We start from the raw sequence: 22,927 nt of genomic DNA, 5'->3' as shown, positions 1-22,927 counted from the left end.
AAGATTCTTGGACCGCCACCACTGTAGTAGCTGATAACTGCACTTTTGCAGTAGCTGCTTAGTCAAGTAGGAGTTACATCATATAGCATCCTTTAAAAGTCGCAAAGAATTTGCAATTGTAACATTGTTAACAGTCAAACACCCTCCCTTTGACATCTTGCAGTAGGTGCTACACTAGTCATATATTTTACCCAATTACTTACTGCTGCATCCAAGGCCATAACTAGCTGCATCACTGTATTCACATGGCATTAAAGCAATACCCCTATTTGAAATAATTTGCAGCAGTGGCTTTTCTGTAGTTTGCTTTTATAAGCCAGCAGGGTTATTAAAACAGTTGCTTGAATTTATAGCTGGGTCTCTCTTTAAATCACTCTTTTATCATGTTTGAACTCATGCCTTCTACAGTACGAGATTTAAAACTCTTCAGGGGCTTCTGCCACCTGAATGTAAATTTGTGAGTAAAAGAGCTAATGTGGAGAGAATAAAAGAAAAAGCCAAGCCTTCAGTCCTGGCAAATTCTCCAAAGCACCCTGGAGGTGAGGAGACAGACTTAGTAATGGACAGCTTCTCCATAAATCATAACTCACAGCGCATTGCTGGCACGGGACGCACACCAAACTCTGTCAAGTCCTCAATCAGGAACGCTAACAAGCAGGGTATTGAGTATCTCAGCCTGTCATTAATTCAAACCCAAGCCCATCAAGATTACACCTGGAGCTTTAAACCTGTGTGGTCTCACAAAGTTGGCTCGGCTCAGGCATGGGTGCAGCTTTCACCCTTTAAACCCGAGATGACAGCAGAGATTAAATAGAAGAGAAATGAAATGGGTTTAATGTGTTAGCGATGATTCTGTAAACCACATAAGAGAGATAAGCACAAACAAAAAAGCAGCTTGGGGACACACAGCTACCGGTTTCTACTGTAAGTGTGGCTGGAGATCATCAATTCAGTTCAGAACAATAGGGTTACAGAAGCCAGATATAGAATAGCATTTTAAAAGCACATCAAAATGAACAGAGAAGTATGATCAAGCCTGGCAAAAAAAATAAAAATAAATATAAAACCATTTCAACAGGCTTGGAGGGCAGCAGTGATATGCATGGAAAAAAAACCCAGGTTTGTTTTTACTGCTTGGTGGTTGGAGTGACTTATAGTGATGCAAATCATTTGAAACCCAGAGCACAACAGGATGAAAGCAAGACTCCTGTTGCATAGCAGTTTAATCTACTTCAGATTTTACTAGGAGCTTCATTAGCCCCAATGAATAGGTAACAAGCTCAGGTGTGTCTGATTAAACTCATAGTAAAACCAGGAATGGATCAAACTGCTATGCAATGGGAGCCTTACTGCCATCCCCGCAGTCACACTTTAAGAGAGCAAGTAGCTTCAGAATGTCTTCAAATGTCACCTTTCCCTGTCTCTATGACATGTCATATTTTTGAGTTTTGGTAAGCCTCTTTTCCTGTGATCAACTCTCATTAACAAAATCACTATGAAGCATTTTAAATTACATCTTGATTGCTTTGAAAAGGCGCCCCAAGCTGAGGCCTACTGTGTTCATTCAGATGCGTGTCACCGTTCGTGGAACACTGTGCTCTTTCATTCCAGCACAGACTCAAATTACCGCTTGCAAGCACCAGAGGGCGCCAGATCTGCTCTAACTGGCCTGAGGTTCCTAACCTGTTCCGATACATACAAAACCACAAAAGAAACAACTTGCATGAGCACATTACATTTAATTCTTGACATTTTTATTAATAGAAATCTTTAAACTGGAGCAGAAAGATGTCCATTACGACCCAGTACCTCGGTTCTAGTGTAACAGCTTGATTTGACTGCAGTGTCCATCCTCCGCGATGCCTTTTGTTCCTGCGAGAGTTGTTTTAACAGCACCTGTATATCCAGCAGCATTTGAGATCCTTGCTACACACTGCAGATGGAAGCAGTCTGGGACTTTTCCGCTCCTAACTCTGTCAGCATGTTTCGTTATCAGTGACTTTCTGGCCTCGAGCCCAGAAACCTCTATATAAATACTGATAAGGCATTTTAATTATGTTTGGAAGTATGACGCTCAGAGCCCTGGAAATGGACAGTGTGTTATTGCAGGGGTCTGTCTGGGACACCCTTTCTATGTAAGTCCTTCAGGGGGAAGGAACTCGTCCATTTTGTAAGGGGAATGAAGATTAGGGAACACATTGGAAAACTAGCTTTCCTCTTCTGGGAATCCAGGTTAATTGAACTGCTTACGTTTATTTATGAATGTATTTCTGGGTCGGGTTGGGTCCACTTTTTAGTGGACACTAAAGCTCAATACAATTGTACTGCATGATAAAGGGCCTGTAATTTGAATAGACTGTACAACAGACCTCGGCTGCCCTTGCAAGCAATTAAAAAGGTTATCTTAAAGGTTTTAGCAAATAGCTGTCCCTCTCTGAACCGGCACGAGTGCAGTGCAATTACTAAAACTACTTCCCTCAGCTGTATAAGGATGCAAATGAAAATTAGAAACCAGTGTTGAGCATCTAGGAGCACCTCAACATGTTCTAAGAGGATGTGCTTATCCTACAGCTGCCGGTGTGTCAGTCACACTCTGCGTGGTGTGTAGGGAGTGCATGGATGCTTTAGTGCCTTTCTTTAAAAGATTTGACTAAAAATGTAGTCCAGTATGCCATTGAATGAAGAAGCAGCATTACAGTACTTCCCTCAATCGTAATCCGTCCCTGGTCAAGTCAATAGGTGCAACATTTGTTTCTTAATCAAATACTGTTGCATATTTCTATCATGCGGATTACGTTAAGGTCCCAGACAGTAAGCTACTGCGGATTGCATTCTGAAAACAGATTCCTATTAGATGGCATGGCATTTTTTTTTTTCAGAACAAAAAAAATGGTATGGAGGCCAGAGCTCAAAATGAAACCCTTTTCATAAAAATGTACAATTCCTAGCTGAGATTCCAACCAGTGAATGTGTTTCTCCCAGTTCCTAACTGCGCCTTGCTATTGCAGTCTAATAATGAATCATGGTTTTCTTTAGTTAGATCATCAAACAATACTAGGTTTATGAAACTGTTCCGTGGAGTATATTCAAATGTCATGCTTTTATCCTTCCACTTGACTTTTTATGGTGCTCTAATATGATCATTTTTCTCTCTTGCTGTCTTTCCCTTGCTTTGAGCGTGCTTTCAGCTTGTCTGGAGAATCCTAACTGCCCAGGACTGAATAGACTTCCTCATTCCTTTCACATCTTCCAACGTGGCCGACCCCACCTCCTCGCCCTCTCTGTGTATCTGTAGCGCAGAGTTGAAAGGTCACATTGTATTACAGTTTGAATGGAATGAGTGTTCAGTGCAAGGCAGCTAGGATTCTCCAAGCAAGGTAAAGACAGAAACAGAGAATAATGATAACTTCATAGTGGAGCTACAGAACCCAGAACCACTGGGATAAAAACAACATGACAGTTGAACCTACATAGCCTTTAGGTTTAAGGAGCATTTTAATAAACATAGTATTGTTTGATGGTGTTACCAATATTACCAAAGAAAACCATGATTTAATTATTACTGAAATAGCAAACAGCTGGGGATTGGAAAACAGATAGCAATTGTAGATTATTTTTGAAGTTTCTTGCTGCAGGTGTGATTTGTTACACTGCCATTGCAATGAACATTTTAAGCCTCGTCTTTTGTTGTAATCATTTCTCATTGAGACGACAGGGAACGTGAACTGAGACCAAGCTAAATGCTGTTAAATGAATACAAAAAAAAAAAAAAGTCATGAAGAGGGTTGGATGCATGGGCCCTTTGTCCTTGCACTGCCAGATGTGCCCTCTTTACAGTGACTGGATTATTCAGAGACACAGTGTGGTACCAGCGATGCCATGATACTGACAAAGGACCTGTTAAAAGGCACATGCGTCTTGCTTTACACTGTGCCGAGGACAACATGGTTTGAAAAAGCAAAACTTCAACTGCAGACTCTGTTTGTTTAGAGGAAACTTGGTAGAAATACACTGAGCAAGTGTGCCCCCCACCCATGGTTTCCTCTGTTTTATGTTATTGCTGTTTCAGCTTGAGTGGGCGACAGTGTTGGTGCCAGACAGGCTGGTCTGGAGTGGGCAGAGGCTGTGAAGTGCAGAGGCTGTGATGGGGACTCTTAATGGTTTAGCACAGTGAAGGATGTCCTGATCAGATAAGACACGTTGAAAGTGTTTCATTCATATTACACTAGCCTGCGTCAGGCAGTTTAAGCATTATTAGAAAGCCAGCAAATGGAGGACCTTTGTAAATTTTAGTTACAGGTATGCAAATAAGACTCCTATTGCATAGCAGTTTGATCCATATCCCAGTTTTCACTATGAGTTCAATAAGACACACCTGAGCTTGTTACCTATAGACTATGGCTCATCAAGTTTGTATTAAAACCTGGAATGGGTAAAACTGCTACGCAATTGGAGTCATTTCCTTCCCTGATTTTTTTTATAATATACCAATTCAAGCTTGGCATACAAAGGGGTATTTGAACAGGGATCAGAGGTTAGTCAAAATGCTAAAGGATCTTTAGTGTCAATAATAAGATATTCAAGTTATCCTTCACTACGTATCTTTAAAGATGAGGCAGTTGTAAAAACACAAATTTATATAATAAGGGGTTAAGAAGACTGAATAGGATACAGTAACAGCACCGCTGTTGTAGACTGCAAGGCAACGCAAAAGGGCGGGCTCATGCTGAGGGGGCGGGGTTATGCAAATCTGAGCAGCCTGACGAGATGGGAGAGCAGTGCAGGACAGAGGTCTGTTAGTTTGCCTCCCGGGTTGATTTATTTATGGTTTACAACAGAGAGGATAATGGCTGCAAACACAGAAATAAACAGCGACTTCGAGGTATGTGACTAACTTACTGCAACTCAGTACCATTTACCATTACAGGTCCGTATTCTACTGCGGGTAGATTTCCAAGGACTGGCTCCCTCGTTGCTTTTAGTCTTAGCAGAGCGTAGTAGTTACCTGATCTTAGCTGCACCTGCTTTTCTTAAAAGAAAATATGCTTCCACAGTTGCCATAATAAAATCTGTCTATTTGTATGATGGAGGTTTCCAGCACCTATGCCTTTTTACAGAATGCATGGTCACAGTTCAATGTAAAGTCAATGCAAAAGAGCATCATAATGAATAAAACAATGCTAGAATGACAATCCAGATGTCTCTTAACCACTGTTTTAAACATACACAGACACCCGTCTAAAAAGCACCAGTCTGTGTGGACCACTCTGTGTGTGTTCCAATGTTAAAACCAGCTAGTTTGTGCATCAAGCTAACGGAGTTGTTAATAGCAGGTTTGACTGTACATCATGAGTTTCTGGTGAAGCTGGGTGTTAAATTGCATAAACTGGATTTTCTTGAAAGTAATCCCCAGCCTTCACCCTTGAAAGGTGTTTTGTTCCACCTCTTTTGAATTAACCATCAGACTGCAACAGGTGATTCAACGCTCCCAGGTGTGCAGTCTAGATGAAGTCAAAACGTAACAGACCCCAACGAAGTGAACAGCAATAGTGCTCACTTCTCTTGACTTGCGTTTGTAGGAGAAGTGGTTTATGGTTTACTTCAGTCTTGGGATGTTTCATTAAGCAATAGGAACTTCAGAATTTGGTTAACTTGTGACTGTTCCAGGATTCGCAGGTGAATATTTACTACATTGGTACATTATTCAGCCTTCTGTGCACTCAGGAACTAGATTTTGTTGGCTAACCAGTTGGTTTATGTTAGTTAAGGTAGAAGACAAGCTTACTTAACACTTTCTGGTCACTAATGTGAACTTAAGTCATATTTCTACTATACTTGCAGCGGCAGGCGGGTATAAATCTTGTACGCTTTAACTAAACATGGGAATGTGAGGTTACAACCTCCTTAAAATATGTGCAAAAAAAAAAGGCAGTTTTCACTTTGAGCCATATGGTGCACTGAGGTTGCAATGAACTTGCAGCAGTGAGATGTTTTAGTTATGAGAAGCATGTGTCTGAATGTCACAAGGAAGCATCCAGCCCTTAACTAACACACACACACTTTCTCAGTTTGGTTTGTGTGCCAAGCCAGCTTGATTGTTCAGCACTACAGAAAGGCCTAGTTAAAGGAAAGTATAACTAAGCAGTCACGGTTCGGTTTCAGTTTTCAAATCAGATGAAGCTCTGCTCATCATTGCGTTTTGACGTCAAACAATTGTAGTGCAGTCAATGGGGTTTACTTTGAACTTTATTTTAGTCCACTGTGAATAGGAATCGCTGGAATCAAAGTGCTGGAGGGATTCTCTGTCGGGTCACAAGGTATTATTATTTACAAATCAGTAAGCTAGCCAAGGGGTGAGGCATCATAAAACAGAATTCCTTTTTCTAATATTCGAGTCATGAATGGGGCTAGCTGTCTAGTTCTTTTGTGCGTTTGAATGAAAGTTTAGACTCTTTTGTGAGAAGTGCATTCTTGGCTGATTCTTTGTCTGCGTTTGCTTCAGTTCCTTATCCTTTTGATGGTTTTCATTTTCAAAACATCAGACCTGTAGTCAGCATTTAGAACAGAGCTTCGGAGCTTTGATTGAACCCTCGTTCTGAACCTGCAGCCGTTCATTTACTTAGCACTGAAACGCTAGTAAAACATTTTGAATTTAGATGACTCTACACTGCAGTTATGGATTCTGTTCTGTCCCCTGTCGGTGAGGGGAGGTCAAAAGCTCTAAAACTATGAAAGCAGACAAGCCCGCCTCTCTTGCATTGTGGTTTAGACGCTTGCATGTGGGGCACAGGGTCGCTGGTTCCTGCCCAGCCTCTGCCTGTTACATATCGGAGTGGTGTTTATTACTGATTGAGGGAGACAGTGTCCTTACCCGGAGTATTGTATATTGGTTACACTTGGATTACTTTTCTGATTTTAATACTACTCACGTTTTGCAATATTTCTTGCATCATAACAGGTAGATTAAAAATTAAATATTAAATGCACATTAATATTTAAAACACTCAATGACCTCACCTAACTGCAAAAAGCATTCATCAGGTAGGTCGAGTTTGACAAACAGAGGCTGATCTATTTTAATAGACATTAAGCATTTAGTTAGTACACAAGGGAAAGGTTTTGGCATTAAAATGTTACTCACTGTTAGGGAGTTAGGTGTCCTTGCTGAAGTCCTGATTAATCAACCCTATTGACAGAACATTGCTTCGGGCATAGTCCATTTGAGCCGTCAGGAGGATTATCTCTACTAGCTTTGAATGCATTGACTTACTCCCTTCTGCAGATAGGGTGTTGCTACGGTCGAAACAAAACTATTACTGGGGTAGCAAATGGCCATGTTCAAAAGTGAATGCGAACAGGATCTTTATAGGTAAATAGTAAACGAGTCAATTAAGAACAGAGCAATACAGATATTTAATGAAAACATTAAAAACAAGACGACCACTTTCCTGAAACTGCAATAGAAGATGCATGTGTTTATGCAACTTTCTACAGAATATTAGGACTGAAATGAATGGTCGCCAGGAGCTCATTTCAGTATTTTATTTATGTATTTTCTTTATGTTAAAGTAGTAAGAGTTGCACTAGGAACTGAAGCCATCCGTCTGTCATAAGAAAATGTAAAAAGCAATTCATGTGCCAGGATGCCCAGCATGCATCAGCAACTGGCATCAGGACAGATCAAGAGCTGCCTGCAGTAGTGAGTAGGTGGAATGATCCTCATGTCAGAGTCCAGGCCAGTATGAATGACAGATCGTGATTGCATGTGGTAGATTGCTGGTATGAGGGAATCTTACAGAAACCCAGTCCTGAAGATTTGCCATCTCCTATGGGATAACTAATATAGCAGGCCACAGGGGTGTACTGACATACATCATACTTGGTGCTTCAGCTAATCCTTGACTCACTCGTCACACAGGGATGATATTTGTTAATGCACTATATACTGCACAGGGAAAGGTGCAGGTTGTATCCTTTCCAGTTTTGAAGAGTTTGATCACACCAGCATGGGGTGCATGGTGCTGTGCTGCTGCGGTTTGTCAGGCAAGATAAATGAATCCCACCCGCTTTCTCTAATGAGGAGATTCTACTGCAATTTTGCCACAGTCTGATGTAGATCGAGGATGCAGCTTGTGGCAGTAAATCTGTATGGCATGATGGATCTAGGCACAGTGCTTGTGGCCAGTCCAATGCTTTTAAGCTGCCAAATGAATTGTACTGGTATTGATAAACCTGCCTCCTTCAGTTACACATCTGTGTTTGATCCTTGGCGTAGAAGTCATCAGAAAATGAGTGACCTTTACAAGTGTTAGACCCTTGTAGCAGCCCATTAGCATAGGATGTCAGGGAGGGTTTTCTATAAAACACAACATGAAGAAAACAAAACAAATAAAAAACAACATGGCTTCAGCATGTGCAGGAGGATGTTTGTTCATCAGTTAATCCAGCTGGATGCTATTGGTGCTGTGCAAATCACTGCTGGAAGATTCCCTAATCTTTCACATGTTGCATTTGAAAGTAGTGTGTTACGTTTTCATCCACCATCTGTGATCATTTGAATGTGAAAATCAATGCTGCTGCCCCCCTCATTAATACATGCAGCCCCCGTATAGATTGTGGAAAGCAGGCACTGGTCTCCCCAAATCCCTTTGATGGAAGTACTGACCTGTGAATGTGCAAATGATGCGCATAGGCAAACCCAAAGCAGATGTTGAGAAAGCAAGCCGTTTAACAATAGCCAGCCGATGACAACTTCGGTGTTAATCCTCTTTATTGCTAAAGATTTGTTGCAGAACGGATTGTAGAAACCGTTGCCAGGTTGATATTGTACCAAGATGCTATCTACCTGCAGACCAGTTTCATTGCTCTCAACAAACCACTTCATACAAACCTCAAGAGCTGGCATAAGGAAAAATATAACTGGAAAAAAACCAGGGCTGACAATAAAAAACTTTACAGCATGGTAAAACAGAAGCACAAGCAACACGCTACAGTGGGTTAATGGTGGCCTGCAGGCTTGACAGCGTTCGATAGGGGCGAAGGACACAGTGTCCTGCCACTGGGTATATAAAGGGACCTCCGAGAGCTCTCTGTCTCTTTGTGAAGTCCAATGGATCAGTGGGCAAAAGTGAGGAAGAAGAAGTCTATCCTCCAAATGATCAGGATGCCGCAGTCTGGAGGTGAGACTCTTTAAATTAGATGAGGCTTTTACTTCTGCAGCGCCACTTGGATGATTTGTGTGTTTTGTTCCTGTGTGTGGAGTCGGTCCACAGCAGCCGCATGATCATCACATATACACGAGCTTGCGACGCACAGACTGTTTATACGTTTTCTTTGGTTGATGGATGTTGCGTCTCTACGAGAGCCTGTGAGTATTGTGAATGTAAGTGAGGCTCGAGAAGGAAGGTGCAGCTCAGTGTTTAGGGTGTTCTGCACTGTGGAAAGCACTGCACTTGCCATCAAACATCAGCTCAGCCTTAACAAGACCATCGTACTATTAGAGTCTTTATTGTTGAGGTTTATTTAATACCATCCAACCCATTTTTTTCTGGCTCTAAACCTAAACAGAGAGTATAGGTGCAGTATAATGAGCTTGATGCAGCATCACCGGATCCCTTAACAGAACTCTGGGGGTGGGTGTTTAGCAGGCAAATTTGACGATAATTAAGTTAGTCTTTCTTCAAGTCAGTCAATGGAATTGAAACATCAGGTTGATCCCCCGGTGTACCTTTTTAATCCTGTCGAGGAGAGAAGTGTAGCAGCTTCTGCTGTGAGGACATAACACTCACAGCAGGAGAGAGAGTCTACAGCGTACCTAATTACTGTTGATCCATTCGAGAAGGTTCCCCCATTTAACCATAATAGGCGATTCACTGAAATATATTATTCAGGATTAGACTGTGCCATTTAATTAGCAACCAAGATATTTAATCATTTTAAATTGAGTTTAAGGGAGGTTATAATCAGACAAAGCCACTGGCTTAGTATTAGTACGGTTGCAGCTGTTGTCGTCTGTACCCAGCTGTAGTGCTTAATTGTGGAATTCATTTGCTGCGCTCTTGTCATTGCCAACCTGGCACACAGGAATTGCTGGAACCAATTACTGAATCTCTGTCTTTTCTAGTGCAGCGGTGGGGAGGATAGCAGCTTTAGCTACTGTCTGGTCCAAGAATAGTTAACCAGCTAGCCCTGTATGCCTGTCTCTTACTGGGGCCATCCTATCTCTGAATAGAAAATACTTTTGAAAATACTGTACCATTGTGTAGGTAATAAACAAACCTGTAAAAAGAGTACCCATTTAATCATGTTATTTCAATATATACGCTCGTGTTTCCATGAATTGTAAATCCAGGTCAACCCAGATGTAAAAGGGTTATCTTTCTGGTTCTTTTTAAATCATTTCATATTTTTTTTTGTTTTGTTTTGTTTTACTTTTTACCCACCCTTACCTGCTTTCCATTAACCTAAACAAAAACACCATACAAATCCACACCCGACTCAATTCAATTCCCCGTCCTGCCCCCTGCCCCTCCACAACACTCGTTCCCTTTCTGGCTTGAGACGGCAGAAATCAACGTGGCTCCAGACGGCCTTGAAGACTGCGATCGCGAGGCTGAGTTGCACTCCGATGACCACGACAGTCCCGAGGAGAGCCCTCAGCCCGAGGGGGTAATGCAGCGCTGTGCCCGGCCGAAACAGGTACCCCACGCCAGTGCCCACCACGCCCTGCCTCCCACCATCCTCAAAAACACTGACCACACATCAACGCACCCGCCAACACACACTGCGCCGTGCGTACAACCAGAAATACCAGCTAATGTAGGCACTACATCTGAATATCTTTAAAATTGTTGCCGCTTGTTCGTTTAGATCTTAAAAATGTCAAATAAAAAGGTCACAGGGACAGCAGCCATTTCATTGGAATCTATATAGATTAACAATTGTAATTTTAGTGTGATTTGAAGGCAACAGACAGTCCCCAAAAAGCAGCTGGGTCCATTGGCATTGGTAATTAGAGAGAGAGAGAGAGAGAGAGAGAGAGAGAGAGAGAGAGAGAGAGAGAGAGAGAGAGAGAGAGAGAGAGAGAGAGAGAGAGAGAGAGAGAGAGAGAGAGAGAGAGAGAGAGAGAGAGAGAGAGAGAGAGAGAGAGAGAGAGAGAGAGAGAGAGAGAGAGAGAGAGAGATCATACTGGTCTCTTTTTGTAGGCAGGTTCTAAGAGATAAAACCTGAGTAAAAGCCATTGCTGCATGCTGCATAGTGTTATTAGGGAATAGGGTCATTCTGCGGAGACGCATGCAACAGCTTTAATGAATGCTTCTTAACTGTAGCACTCACAGTACTAATGCGCTCATTTCTGTTACTAAAAACCCTTTCTTTTAACACTCCTGTTTTTCTGTCTTTCGTTCCTTTTACCTTATTTCTCCCCTCCCCACCCGCCCCATACTCTACCCTCCCCACCCGCCCCATACTCTACCCTCCCCACCCGCCCCATACTCTACCCCCTCGCTCATCCCCGGTCTCTCTCGGTAGCTACCGTGCTTCTTCAAGGACGACTCTGAGGACAAGTTAGAGCGGATCATGAACGAATTGCCCAGCACGGCCACCTGGGAGCAGTCATACGGAGAGGGGAGGGCCACCAGCCCCGACTGGCTGGGGATTCCCTCTTTCTTGCGGCCCCCCACGACAAGCAGCGTGTGTCCCTCAGGGACAGAAACAGAGCAGACCGAAAAGCTGCTGCTGCCAAGCGTCGCACAGGATGGTAACCCACCTCAATCTCCCAGTCTGTCCCGGCCAAAGAGCCCCTGGGGGAGATATGACCCCTACTATTCAGCAGAGGTAATGTAGGGTAGCAGATAGCACTAGATAGATCATACAACCTGGTGTAGTCTAGCCTTTCTGAGATTGGAAGTGAAGCCGCCTAAATCTCAGTGAGATACTGAGATACAGTGAGAACAGAAGTGTTTGCAGGCTGCTTCGAATAGATTTGCAAATCTATATGGGTTTGTAGATAGAAACTTCAAGTTGGCCTTGACCTGTGAAAGAATATGGTGGCCATATTGCAATCATGGTGACTCTCGGGTTTCCAGATAAGAGATCAGCTGTTTCAGATGCTAGCGGATGTGTATCTGTATTCTACGATTCCTTTTGTGCTACGCAGTGTGAAGTTCATTTGGGTGACGAATACTCTTGCCTTCCATAGTTATTGAGAGGTATTCTATGTAGGTTAATGTACAAAACCAGTTTGATGCTTTGCCATCTCCTCTGGGGTAGGGGGTGTAGTGGAGTTGCTGGGACATCCGTCACTCTTAGCGGTATCCTGTTGCAATAAAGGAGGTAGCGTGCTTGTCTGGAATTTGATTCAAACCCAAGTAGTGAGGTGGTTTCTTCTTGTGGTTTCAGTCACATCCCGTTTTAACGGACAGCAGCATACCAACCAGTGGAAAGAGAGGCACCTTTTGAGATTGTGGACTCCATCACTGGTCCAGACAGAATGACGCCTCGCTCAGATCCCTTTGAAATCAGCCCTCTCCTTCATTCGCGTTACTTTGAATCCCTTTGGAGCAGTCTTTAGCAGACGGCCGTCCTGTTCCCTGATCAGTGCTTTTATATATTGGCTTCGTCTTTCTATCCCTACAGGACCAAGAGAAGGAGTATGTGGGCTTCGCTACTCTACCCAACCAGGTGCATCGGAAGTCGGTCAAGAAAGGATTCGACTTCACACTTATGGTGGCAGGTAGGAAGGATCAGTCTGTAACATTGAAAACGCTGGTTCAGAGGTGAAGAATACATTATTTTACTTGTGGTTGGGTTACAGACTCTAGCCTTCTACCCAATGTTGCCTTTGGTAAGATTAGTGAGAATCTGGATCTGTGAAACCAGCCAATCATACCTTCACAATGTGATCTTTTACGTGTGGGTTTATTTTCCAGCTACTGACTGATCAATGATTTCTCGAAGACGAATGTTTAAAATACCTCCCGTTTGTTTCCAGGCGAATCTGGTCTGGGGAAATCCACTCTGGTAAACAGCCTCTTTCTGACAGACCTTTACAAGGACAGGAAGCTGCTCAATGCTGAAGGTATGGTACCGCGGCTCTGACTTCCACCCGCTCCTCTCTCTCTCTCTCTCTCTCAATACTGACCTGCCTGTTTCTGTCCAGAACGGATCACACAGACCGTGGAGATCACCAAACACTCCGTGGACATTGAGGAGAAGGGGGTCAAACTCAGACTCACCGTAGTGGACACGCCCGGCTTCGGAGACGCGGTCAACAACACAGAGTGGTAAGTCCCTTATAAAAAAAGTGTCCCCATCACTTTCAATCGTAAAATAAAAACCTAAAGCAAGAAGTGGACGAACACAATAGTAAAAACTTTTAATAAAATTAAATGTATTAAAACACACACACACACACACACACACACACACATACACACACACACACACAAGTTATATTCACTGGAAGTCTATTAATGACTTATTTGTATTAAATTATTAAGATGTATTCCTTACAAACCTTTTCTAAAGCGACAACCATCAGTCTTCTAAGAAAATAGAATTTCTGAATGAGAATCCTGCACACCCTTAATAACTTCAAGATTCTAGAACCCAAACCGTCCCCACTCCCCCTCCACACTCCACTAACTTTTCGCTGTCACTGCTGAAGTTGTGTAACGCACAGGGCCTCTGTTTGCTCTCCTGTCTCACTCAGCTGGAAGTCTGTGGCAGACTACATTGACCAGCAGTTTGAACAGTACTTCCGGGACGAGAGCGGTCTGAACCGGAAGAACATCCAGGACAACCGGGTGCACTGCTGCCTGTACTTCATCTCCCCCTTCGGGCACGGGTAAGGGGAGTGAGCGCCCGCGGGCTCCGGAGACAGACCCGGCAGCGCCCCTGATAATCCCTCATTAATGGAGCTGAATGGCATTTTGATCCAGAACTATAACACTCCTAATGCGAAGTGTAGAAATACTAAAATAAACTTGATGAATTCAATTACAAATCTTTAAATTAATGATCCTTTGCATGCGTTTATTTTCATTCATAGCTCCCATCTCTGCACATTTGATAATTTTGTTAAAACAAAAAGATGGGGTATAAATTTGCCTTGCCCTATTACAAGATTAAATTTAGTCTAAATGCAATTTACACAATCAGTTCACCAAGTTCATATAGTCCTATACTATCAGATACTGAATATAAAATACATTTAAAAGTCAGTAGCAGCGGGTTATCATTATTTGGCATCATTATAGTGTAAAAAAAGGAAAAGCTGTACACTTGCACCATCTACTGGAGACATCAGGAACACCCACATTAGCAGCTGTCTGCTGCGTTGGTTGGTAGCACAGTATCGGTCACTGAGAGATGTATGAAGCATCGCTGTGTTTCAGATTGAGGCCGCTGGACGTGGAGTTCATGAAGGCACTGCATGAGAAGGTGAACATTGTGCCCATCCTCGCCAAGGCGGATACACTCACCCCTGCTGAGGTCAAGAAGAAGAAAATGAAGGTTGAAGGGGTGGCGGGGGTCACACCACACCTGCATGAAAACAAAGAGTCTTACTGAGATATACTGATATACAGACACGCAGGGGGGGTCAGTCAATTGAGAGCCCAGTGGAGGCAACACGTTGGACTAGCACCAAACACAGTATATAAAAATAAGTGAGCGATTCACACAACGTACCGGTTTTAATTATATTAAAAACATATATAGGGGAAGATAACAATGTTGTTTAAAATACACACTCTAAACCTGTGCATTTGCACATCTTACTACACATAGTAATATACTGTGTGCACTAAGAACTTTATTAAAAGCAAGACAACATTCTGCCATTTCTCATTGCCAAACAAACAGAGCTTCTTGTCTCGCATCTGCTCCTGGAAGCTGGTTACGAGAGGCTCCAACTTGGACACCAGGGCGGTGAATCAATTAGCACTGTGTTTTCATTGCTCTTCCCTGCAGATTCGAGAAGAGATTGACCAGTACTGTATAAAAGTCTACCAGTTCCCTGACTGCGACTCAGATGAGGATGAAGATTTCAAACAACAAGACCATGAACTGAAGGTGTGTTCGGCTGCCGTTGCAATAACCACACGACAAGAACGTTTACACCATTTATTTATTACACTTTCACATTAAGCCAAACACATTTAAAAAGTCCAGATAGAATAGACAGGGCAGTAGAGATGGATTGAATGGATAGTGTATAAGCAGAGTAGATAGAGACAATAGCTTTGGACTCGCTCCAGATTGGAGGGATCAAGAAGTCTTCAGAATGCAAGAGTGCCAGCCGACCAGAAACGAAAGGGGAAAGGGAGCCACAGACACTTAAATACAGCCTGCTGGTAAGTTTGAGCAGAATATAGATAGAGACGAGAAGGGAGGAAAAATAAATGATTACTTTGTGAATCGTGTCAAGCCTTCTATTTAACATTGATGCCCTCCGTTAGAAAACGCGATGAGATCGGTCTGTGCGCTGTCCAGAAATGGCAAGGAGTTTGATGTTTACAAAGCAGCGCAGGAAAGGACTAGAATAGTAAAAAATAAAAAAAATCATACTTGACATGAATTTGCATTGAAGACTTCAGCAGTCAGTGGTGTGTATAGATCTGTGTGTTCTCTTCAGCATTCTGGAGGTGAACCTGGAGAAAGGTATTGTACATACGAGAAATTAAATTAAATAAAAGAATGTGATGCACGAGCTAGTGAGGTACGAACCCCATCTATCCTCTGCACAAGGTAATTAACACAGAATATTACAAAAACAACTGCATTGCACCATTTCAGAGTGCAGAGTTGCATTTCAGGTCTTGATCTTCATGGCTTTGCTTTGTGTTTCTTCCAGGAAAGCATCCCCTTTGCTGTGATCGGCAGCAACACTGTTGTGGAAGCCAAGGGGAAGAGGGTTCGAGGGCGGCTGTACCCCTGGGGCATTGTGGAAGGTACCTTGGACTTACAACACTTGCATGTGTGTGTGTGTGTCTAGCCATGTGCCATCACACAAATACATAGATATACAAATGTACAAAAAGACTTTCAAATCTACCATATTACACCGGTACAACACTTTAAACTTCTTAATCAGACAACAGAAAGTCTTTCGTTTAAGCAGGCCCAAGCGCCCAGCTTGTCAGCATGGTCTCCACTGTTTTAGTCTGTGCTGGCAGTAGCTGTTTCGAAGTGTTTCCTGGTTAGCGATGGGCCTGCGAGCTGAGGGCTTTGTTGCTTGTCGATTTGCAGTTGAGAACACGGCTCACTGTGACTTTGTGAAACTGAGGAACATGCTGGTCCGCACACACATGCAGGACCTGAAGGACGTGACCCGAGAGACCCACTACGAGAACTACAGAGCCCACTGCATCCAGAGCATGACCAGGATGGTGGTCAAGGAGAGGAACAGGAAGTAAGACACCTCCTTCTCAAAGGAGGCCTGGGGCAGGCCTGGGAGCAGTTCTATTTAGAATTACAGTAGCATTGTTTGCTGAAATTACAGTTACAAAGATATTGTGTTCAATTACAATTATGCTGCTGTAATTGCAATGATTACAAGTACAATGAAAAAGTAACAAACAGCTACACACATTAACTTGTGTATTCTACCATGCAGTAATCACAGACACAAATATAAGTACTAGATTTGACTTTTTTAGTGACCCCATACAAATGGGGTCACTAAAAAAGTGGTTGAAAATACAAGAACAACATTCGCTCAGTGTAATAAAGCACAACACGGCGCTGTGAATGATTAAGCTTGGACAGGTGTGGAGTAAAGTGTCTGTATTGAGAGCCGCTACTGTAAAGGATCAAGTAGCTTCATATGTTATTGTGTGTGTTTGCTCTACCTTCCCCTTGTCTCTTTGTGATCACTGAGAGTGGTTCTTGGTTTTGATGCTCCAATAGTTATTTCTCTATAGCTCTGCCCACTTTGAACTTGCTTGGAGTTTGTCTGGAGAATTGCCAAGCACTGAACTGACTTCCTCATCTCTTTCAAAATCATGTGCCAGTGTGACCTTTCAACTCTGCTGGCCCAGCCCCCGGTACATATACAGAAAGCGGGTGAGGAGGTGGGACCGGCCTAGCTGAAAAGGCCATTTGTCACGTGATTTCTGTCTAGAATGAAGAGGTCTGTTGAGTCGTAGACGGTTTCAGGCAAGCTCACAAACAAGCAAAGTACTTGATTGAATAATTCTCCGGCGATGCTTTTGTGTGCGCAGCAAACTAACGAGAGAGAGCGGCACAGACTTCCCCATCCCTGTGGTGCCAGCGGGGTCAGACAGCGAGACGGAGAAACTGATCCGGGAGAAGGACGAGGAGGTACGGGAGAGCGTGGGCTCATGAGTCTCTCACTAACAGGGCAGCCTGGGCTCTCACACAGGTTCCTGGTGTTGGGGTGTTAGGTGGGGGAGTAGGGCTTGACCCGGACTACCCAGAAGCACCCTGGCATCCGTAATGGATGGAATCCCGGTTTAGGTTTCAGTGGAAAAATGGCACCCGTTTTTGCATGGAGAATTTGTTCTACTACTAACTAAACCACTAACTCCTACCTCATTCCTAATGGATTGCATTTCAATATTTCCTTGCTGCGTTATTCAAACATGTAATAAAACCTGAAGAAGTTGGAGAGGAGTGGCTGGAATGGTCCAAAATGACAGCACTTTAATGAAGAGATTCTCACAACTGCTTTTCTCATGCAAATGGCTTTATTGCATTTTGTTTTCTTGCAGGATGTGAAGAAAATTGAACTGTGCGTTTCTTTTGCCCAACCTTACCAGTAAACTTCTGAATTTTGCCAGAATGCACCGCCTCATTGTGTTGTCTGTAACCATGGAAACTCAGTGACATCATTCTATTCCACTCTCCCCAGTATTTGTAAGAATGTGGGACGACCAGGTGTTTAGCATCAAAGTCTACAGATACTCAAATCCATACACATTATATTCCTTCATTATTGAATCATGCTATTATTGGTGATGCACAAAGATCCAACCATCAGAATACTATTGAATTAAACTGAAGAAACCCAATAAGCATAAGCAGATATATACTAGAAAAAGATCTGGTACTAATATTGCCTCCCACTGTAGTAATCTACCAGTGGCTGCAGCCAAATGCTCCACTACAAACAAACAGCCTCCACTCAAACACACCCCCCTGGGTCATTTCCATCAATGTCTTTCAGTCACTCTGCTAGCTTCAGTTGGGTTTTTTGCATGCATGGCTTCTATTGGGTGTTCATTTGTTTCCAGAAAGATCCACATATACTGTTCCCTACTGTTAGCACACATCAATAAACTGACTGCAGGAAAACGCACTTTAAAATTCCCCTTGCATCAGTCCCTAGCAACACCACCATGCACTCCTAGAAACCAGAGAAAGAATCTCCTGTCGGTTCATGCAGCAGTTTTCTTGGCACCAGTAAAGTTCGATTTTAAGGGCGCGCATGAACTGAAAAGCCACAGCATACACACTGTGCTTCATCACACTTTGCTATGCTTTTACTATGGGAAAGTACACCACATCCTGTCCTCTACTGTGTTCAAATACCCAGATTTCAGATCAAGGCAGTGTAGCTCACATAGGCATACCCATATCTTTGAGCAGCAATGACAATTCAATAGTGACGTTCGATAAACACATCTTCAGTATTGTATAATATTTAGCCACTATTTTCTCAACTGCCAGTCCACCATTCAGTAATACTTACAAAAGCATGAATATTCAGGCTGTTGCCGGCTCTTTCATCGACTGCAGCTGTGCCGGGGGTATTAATTTTAATGAACTGTGCTTTATGAATATGTATCCTTGACCTCCAGACTCCAAACCCTTCACTCGCAAACATTTCACCCCAAGCTTATCAACATTCCTCATCTGCAAGTCACAGCATTACATTCCTACCTTCTAAAGCTGTCAAAATAACCGATGCAATCTACAGTACAAGAATGGGTTATTATATTGCTGGGACGAACACGAGGGTTTTAGTGTTTGAATCAAAATGAAACGATATTCTTTGGAAAGCAAAAGTAGAATCTGTACCAACCTGCAAATCCATCAACCTCTTCGAGGAAGGAGAGAAGCACACTTCTGTACAGTAAATTGGGTGGTATTTATTTATTAATTTTTTTGTAGGTGTCATTAACGCGTTGGTTTTCACAGCTATAAGACCGCTACACCAGCAGGGTTGTTTTTGCCACTGATTACATTTCCAGTGTTTATTCTCATATCTCATATCTGTATCAGTGTCTTATCAGTTACCCTGGGTGCTTCTCATTTTTATTTATTTGTTTTTCCAGCTGCGGCGGATGCAGGAAATGTTACAGAAGATCCAGGAACAGATGCACGGGCAGCAGGATGGATATTAACACCCTGCACCCCATCCCGACCCGCCCTCTCTCTCAGGGATTCACTGTGTTTCTCTTGCTCTCCTGTCCTGAACGGACCCTGCATTTACTAACAATGCACCTTAAAAGAGAAAAAACAAATAAACAAACAGTGATCCTCTCACATTCTCATTCTCAGCAAGGCCACAGCAAACTCGAAAGGAAATGTGAACGTGGTCGACTGCAGGGCTAACAGATGACTCTCGAGTCATGTGAGGCTCACAGAGCTCTGCTGCGTGGCTCTTTTCAGGGATGGAAATAAGACTCATTGCATAGCAATTAGATCCATTCCTGGTTTTACTAGGAGTTTAATAAGACACGCCCGAGCTTGTTACACACACACACTGGTTACAAGCTTGTTTTAAAACCTGGAGTGAGTGTAACTGCTGTGCAACAGGAGTCTTATTTCCAGCCATATGTTTAATTTTGTTAGAAACTCTTAAATGGTTGGAAAGGATACAAGAGCAAAGTACAGTCAAAATGCAAATAAAGCGATGTTGTGTTTGAATGCAGCACATGTGTAATGAGTACACACATACTGAAGCGGTGTCTTAGTGCAGCTGCTTAAACCTCAACAGCAGTATATAGGTTTGGTCTACAGTGTGTAAAGAGGCTGGCTGCTCTGGTCTGCAGTGTGTAAGAGGCTGGCTGCTCTGGTCTGCAGTGTGTAAGAGGCTGGCTGCTCTGCAGTGTGTAAGAGGCTGGCTGCTCTGCTCTGCAGTGTGTAAGAGGCTGGCTGCTCTGCAGTGTGTAAGAGGCTGGCTGCTCTGCTCTGCAGTGTGTAAGAGGCTGGCTGCTCTGGTCTGCAGTGTATAAGAGGCTGGCTGCTCTGGTCTGCAGTGTGTAAGAGGCTGGCTGCTCTGGTCTGCAGCGTGTAAGAGACTGGCTGCTCTGGTCTGCAGCGTGTAAGAGGCTGGCTGCTCTGGTCTGCAGTGTGTAAGAGGCTGGCTGCTCTGGTCTGCAGTGTGTAAGAGGCTGGCTGCTCTGGTCTGCAGTGTGTAAGAGGCTGGCTGCTCTGGTCTGCAGTGTGTAAGAGGCTGGCTGCTCTGGTCTGCAGTGTGTAAGAGGTTGGCTGCTCTGGTCTGCAGTGTGTAAGAGGCTGGCTGCTCTGGTCTGCAGTGTGTAAGAGGCTGGCTGCTCTGGTTTGCAGTGTGTAAGAGGCTGGCTGCTCTGCAGTGTGTAAGAGGCTGGCTGCTCTGGTCTGCAGTGTGTAAGAGGCTGGCTGCTCTGCAGTGTGTAAGAGGCTGGCTGCTCTGGTCTGCAGTGTGTAAGAGGTTGGCTGCTCTGGTCTGCAGTGTGTAAGAGGCTGGCTGCTCTGGTCTGCAGTGTGTAAGAGGCTGGCTGCTCTGCAGTGTGTAAGAGGCTGGCTGCTCTGGTCTGCAGTGTGTAAGAGGCTGGCTGCTCTGCAGTGTGTAAGAGGCTGGCTGCTCTGGTCTGCAGTGTGTAAGAGGCTGGCTGCTCTGGTCTGCAGTGTGTAAGAGGTTGGCTGCTCTGGTCTGCAGTGTGTAAGAGGCTGGCTGCTCTGGTCTGCAGTGTGTAAGAGGCTGGCTGTTCTGCAGTGTGTAAGAGGTTGGCTGCTCTGGTCTGCAGTGTGTAAGAGGCTGGCTGCTCTGGTCTGCAGTGTGTAAGAGGCTGGCTGCTCTGCAGTGTGTAAGAGGCTGGCTGCTCTGCTCTGCAGTGTGTAAGAGGCTGGCTGCTCTGCAGTGTGTAAGAGGCTGGCTGCTCTGGTCTGCAGTGTGTAAGAGGCTGGCTGCTCTGCAGTGTGTAAGAGGCTGGCTGCTCTGGTTTGCAGTGTGTAAGAGGCTGGCTGCTCTGGTCTGCAGTGTGTAAGAGGCTGGCTGCTCTGGTCTGCAGTGTGTAAGATATTAGAAATATCTCATTTCAGTATTTTGTAGTGTTCTGATTGAATAACATAACAGCGCGATTCATAAAAGGAAAACAAAACAAAACAGTGCAGTGTTATTTAACTAGGTGTAGGCCTACAGGCAGTGGATGTGTAGTACTACACTTTTAGAGTTTGGCTTGGTTAAATATGCTTCAGCAAGACAACACAGTTTGTTCAAGATTGATCATCTACTGGGAAGGCAGATGGACAGTCAGTATTATTATCATCCATTAGAGCAAGAAAGAAACCAGCATGAATGGGACCAAATTAGAAAGAGACAGCAAGAGTGTTCCACTTCTGCACATGTTAATACAGAGGAAACATGACGGCCAAGACGCGGTCTGGACTGTTTTCAGTGTGTGTGTGTTCAAAGGGAACGTAGCATCTTGCATACACCTGTACAAACGAGACTGCGAAGAGGGGGGGGGGAGGTAGAGAGGGAAGGGTGTCCGTGTGTTTTGTTCACTCTAAAAAGATTGTCTTATTTTGTTACAGTCCCCCTCCCCCTCTCCCTTTTCATGTTTGTCAAATGCATTGCATTAAATATTTCCATGTAACATGATAACTTTAAGTTCATATAGAAATAAAAATAAATAAATACAAATATTTCTACTTGCAATAAAACATTGTATAAAATAAAATTGGATATATCAGAATTTGGTTCAAGGCGGCTTGTGTCTGCATTACAATCACCTGCAATGAAGCCACAACACAAACAGGTCCATTGTTTCAGAACAGGACACATCATAATGGTAGCAAAGGAAGAAAGGACTGCTACGTTTTATATATGCTTTATAAATGCAGACGCCTTTATCCAAGGCGACTTACAGAAACTAGGGTGTGTGAACTATGCATCAGCTGCAGAGTCACTTACAATTACATCTCACCCGAAAGACGGAGCACAAGGAGGTTAAGTGACTTGCTCAGGGTCACACAATGAGTCAGTGGCTGAGGTGGGATTTGAACCAGAGACCTCCTCGCTACAAGCCCTTTTCTTTAACCACTGGACCACACAGCCTACTATAAACAAATAATAAAAAAATAATATATGGGTGCCACTACCATACAGTGCCAGTGGTTCTCAGACATGCTTAATTTGTGTCAATTAAGTAATGTCATACATATGTAATTGTCATAGCCTAATATTCTCACGTTAGAGGGGGACCATGTTTCCGGTAGGAATCCTACAACCACTACTCATTTTACATAAGGAGTTTAAATCCAACATATAGGCTTTGTAAAGGTTGGGTTTTTTTGTAAGGTATAGTGTAATGCATTACAGTAGCTCTATCATTCACTGTAACCAACAGCAGCCAACAGCACGTGTAGTTCCAAGCCGCTGTAGAAATATTTAGCAGTTGTCACGCGTAACCACTAGAGGGAGACATTTAACTTATTTTCAAGGCTCAGTCTGTGCAGCAGGCACATGGAAATGTTATGGTCCATGTAGACGTCATGATATTGGGCAGCAACACAGTGGCCGAGTGCTTTGAGCCGAGGTCGCAATGCGTTCATTCAAGATTCCTTTTTGTATTCCAACAGTATTTCCAATTCGGATAGCCAAATGATTCTTTTTTTGAATGCAAATAGATGTCAGGGAATGAGACATGCAAATGTGAAGTAGCTGTTGAAAACATGAATGCGGAAAATGAAC

General features: G+C 43.5%; 1 protein-coding gene across 2 annotated transcripts; it reads left to right on the top strand.

The window, feature by feature from the left end:
• Window positions 1–4,779: 4,779 nt before the first annotated feature.
• Window positions 4,780–21,101, top strand: LOC131701676 (septin-5-like). Of its 2 annotated transcripts, none has more exons than XM_059001011.1 (13): window positions 4,780–4,882; window positions 10,561–10,698; window positions 11,530–11,835; window positions 12,637–12,733; window positions 12,992–13,078; window positions 13,160–13,283; window positions 13,712–13,846; window positions 14,397–14,493; window positions 14,974–15,075; window positions 15,857–15,953; window positions 16,252–16,414; window positions 17,226–17,325; window positions 19,302–21,101. In XM_059001011.1, the coding sequence occupies exons 1-13, from the start codon at window positions 4,847–4,849 to the stop codon at window positions 19,368–19,370; spliced, it is 1,551 nt and encodes a 516-aa protein (XP_058856994.1). In that variant the 5' UTR covers window positions 4,780–4,846; the 3' UTR covers window positions 19,371–21,101. The 2 variants fall into 2 exon arrangements, with proteins under 2 accessions (XP_058856994.1, XP_058856993.1); XM_059001010.1 differs by having other exon boundaries at window positions 4,785–4,882; window positions 14,397–14,514; window positions 19,302–21,100.
• Window positions 21,102–22,927: the final 1,826 nt, after the last annotated feature.

The sequence above is a fragment of the Acipenser ruthenus genome, chromosome 26 (assembly GCF_902713425.1).
Source record: "Acipenser ruthenus chromosome 26, fAciRut3.2 maternal haplotype, whole genome shotgun sequence".
Classification (NCBI taxonomy): Eukaryota; Metazoa; Chordata; class Actinopteri; order Acipenseriformes; family Acipenseridae; genus Acipenser; species Acipenser ruthenus.
The sequence above is the reverse complement of the archived record's forward strand: the minus strand, read 5'-3'. Positions and strand labels throughout refer to the sequence as shown.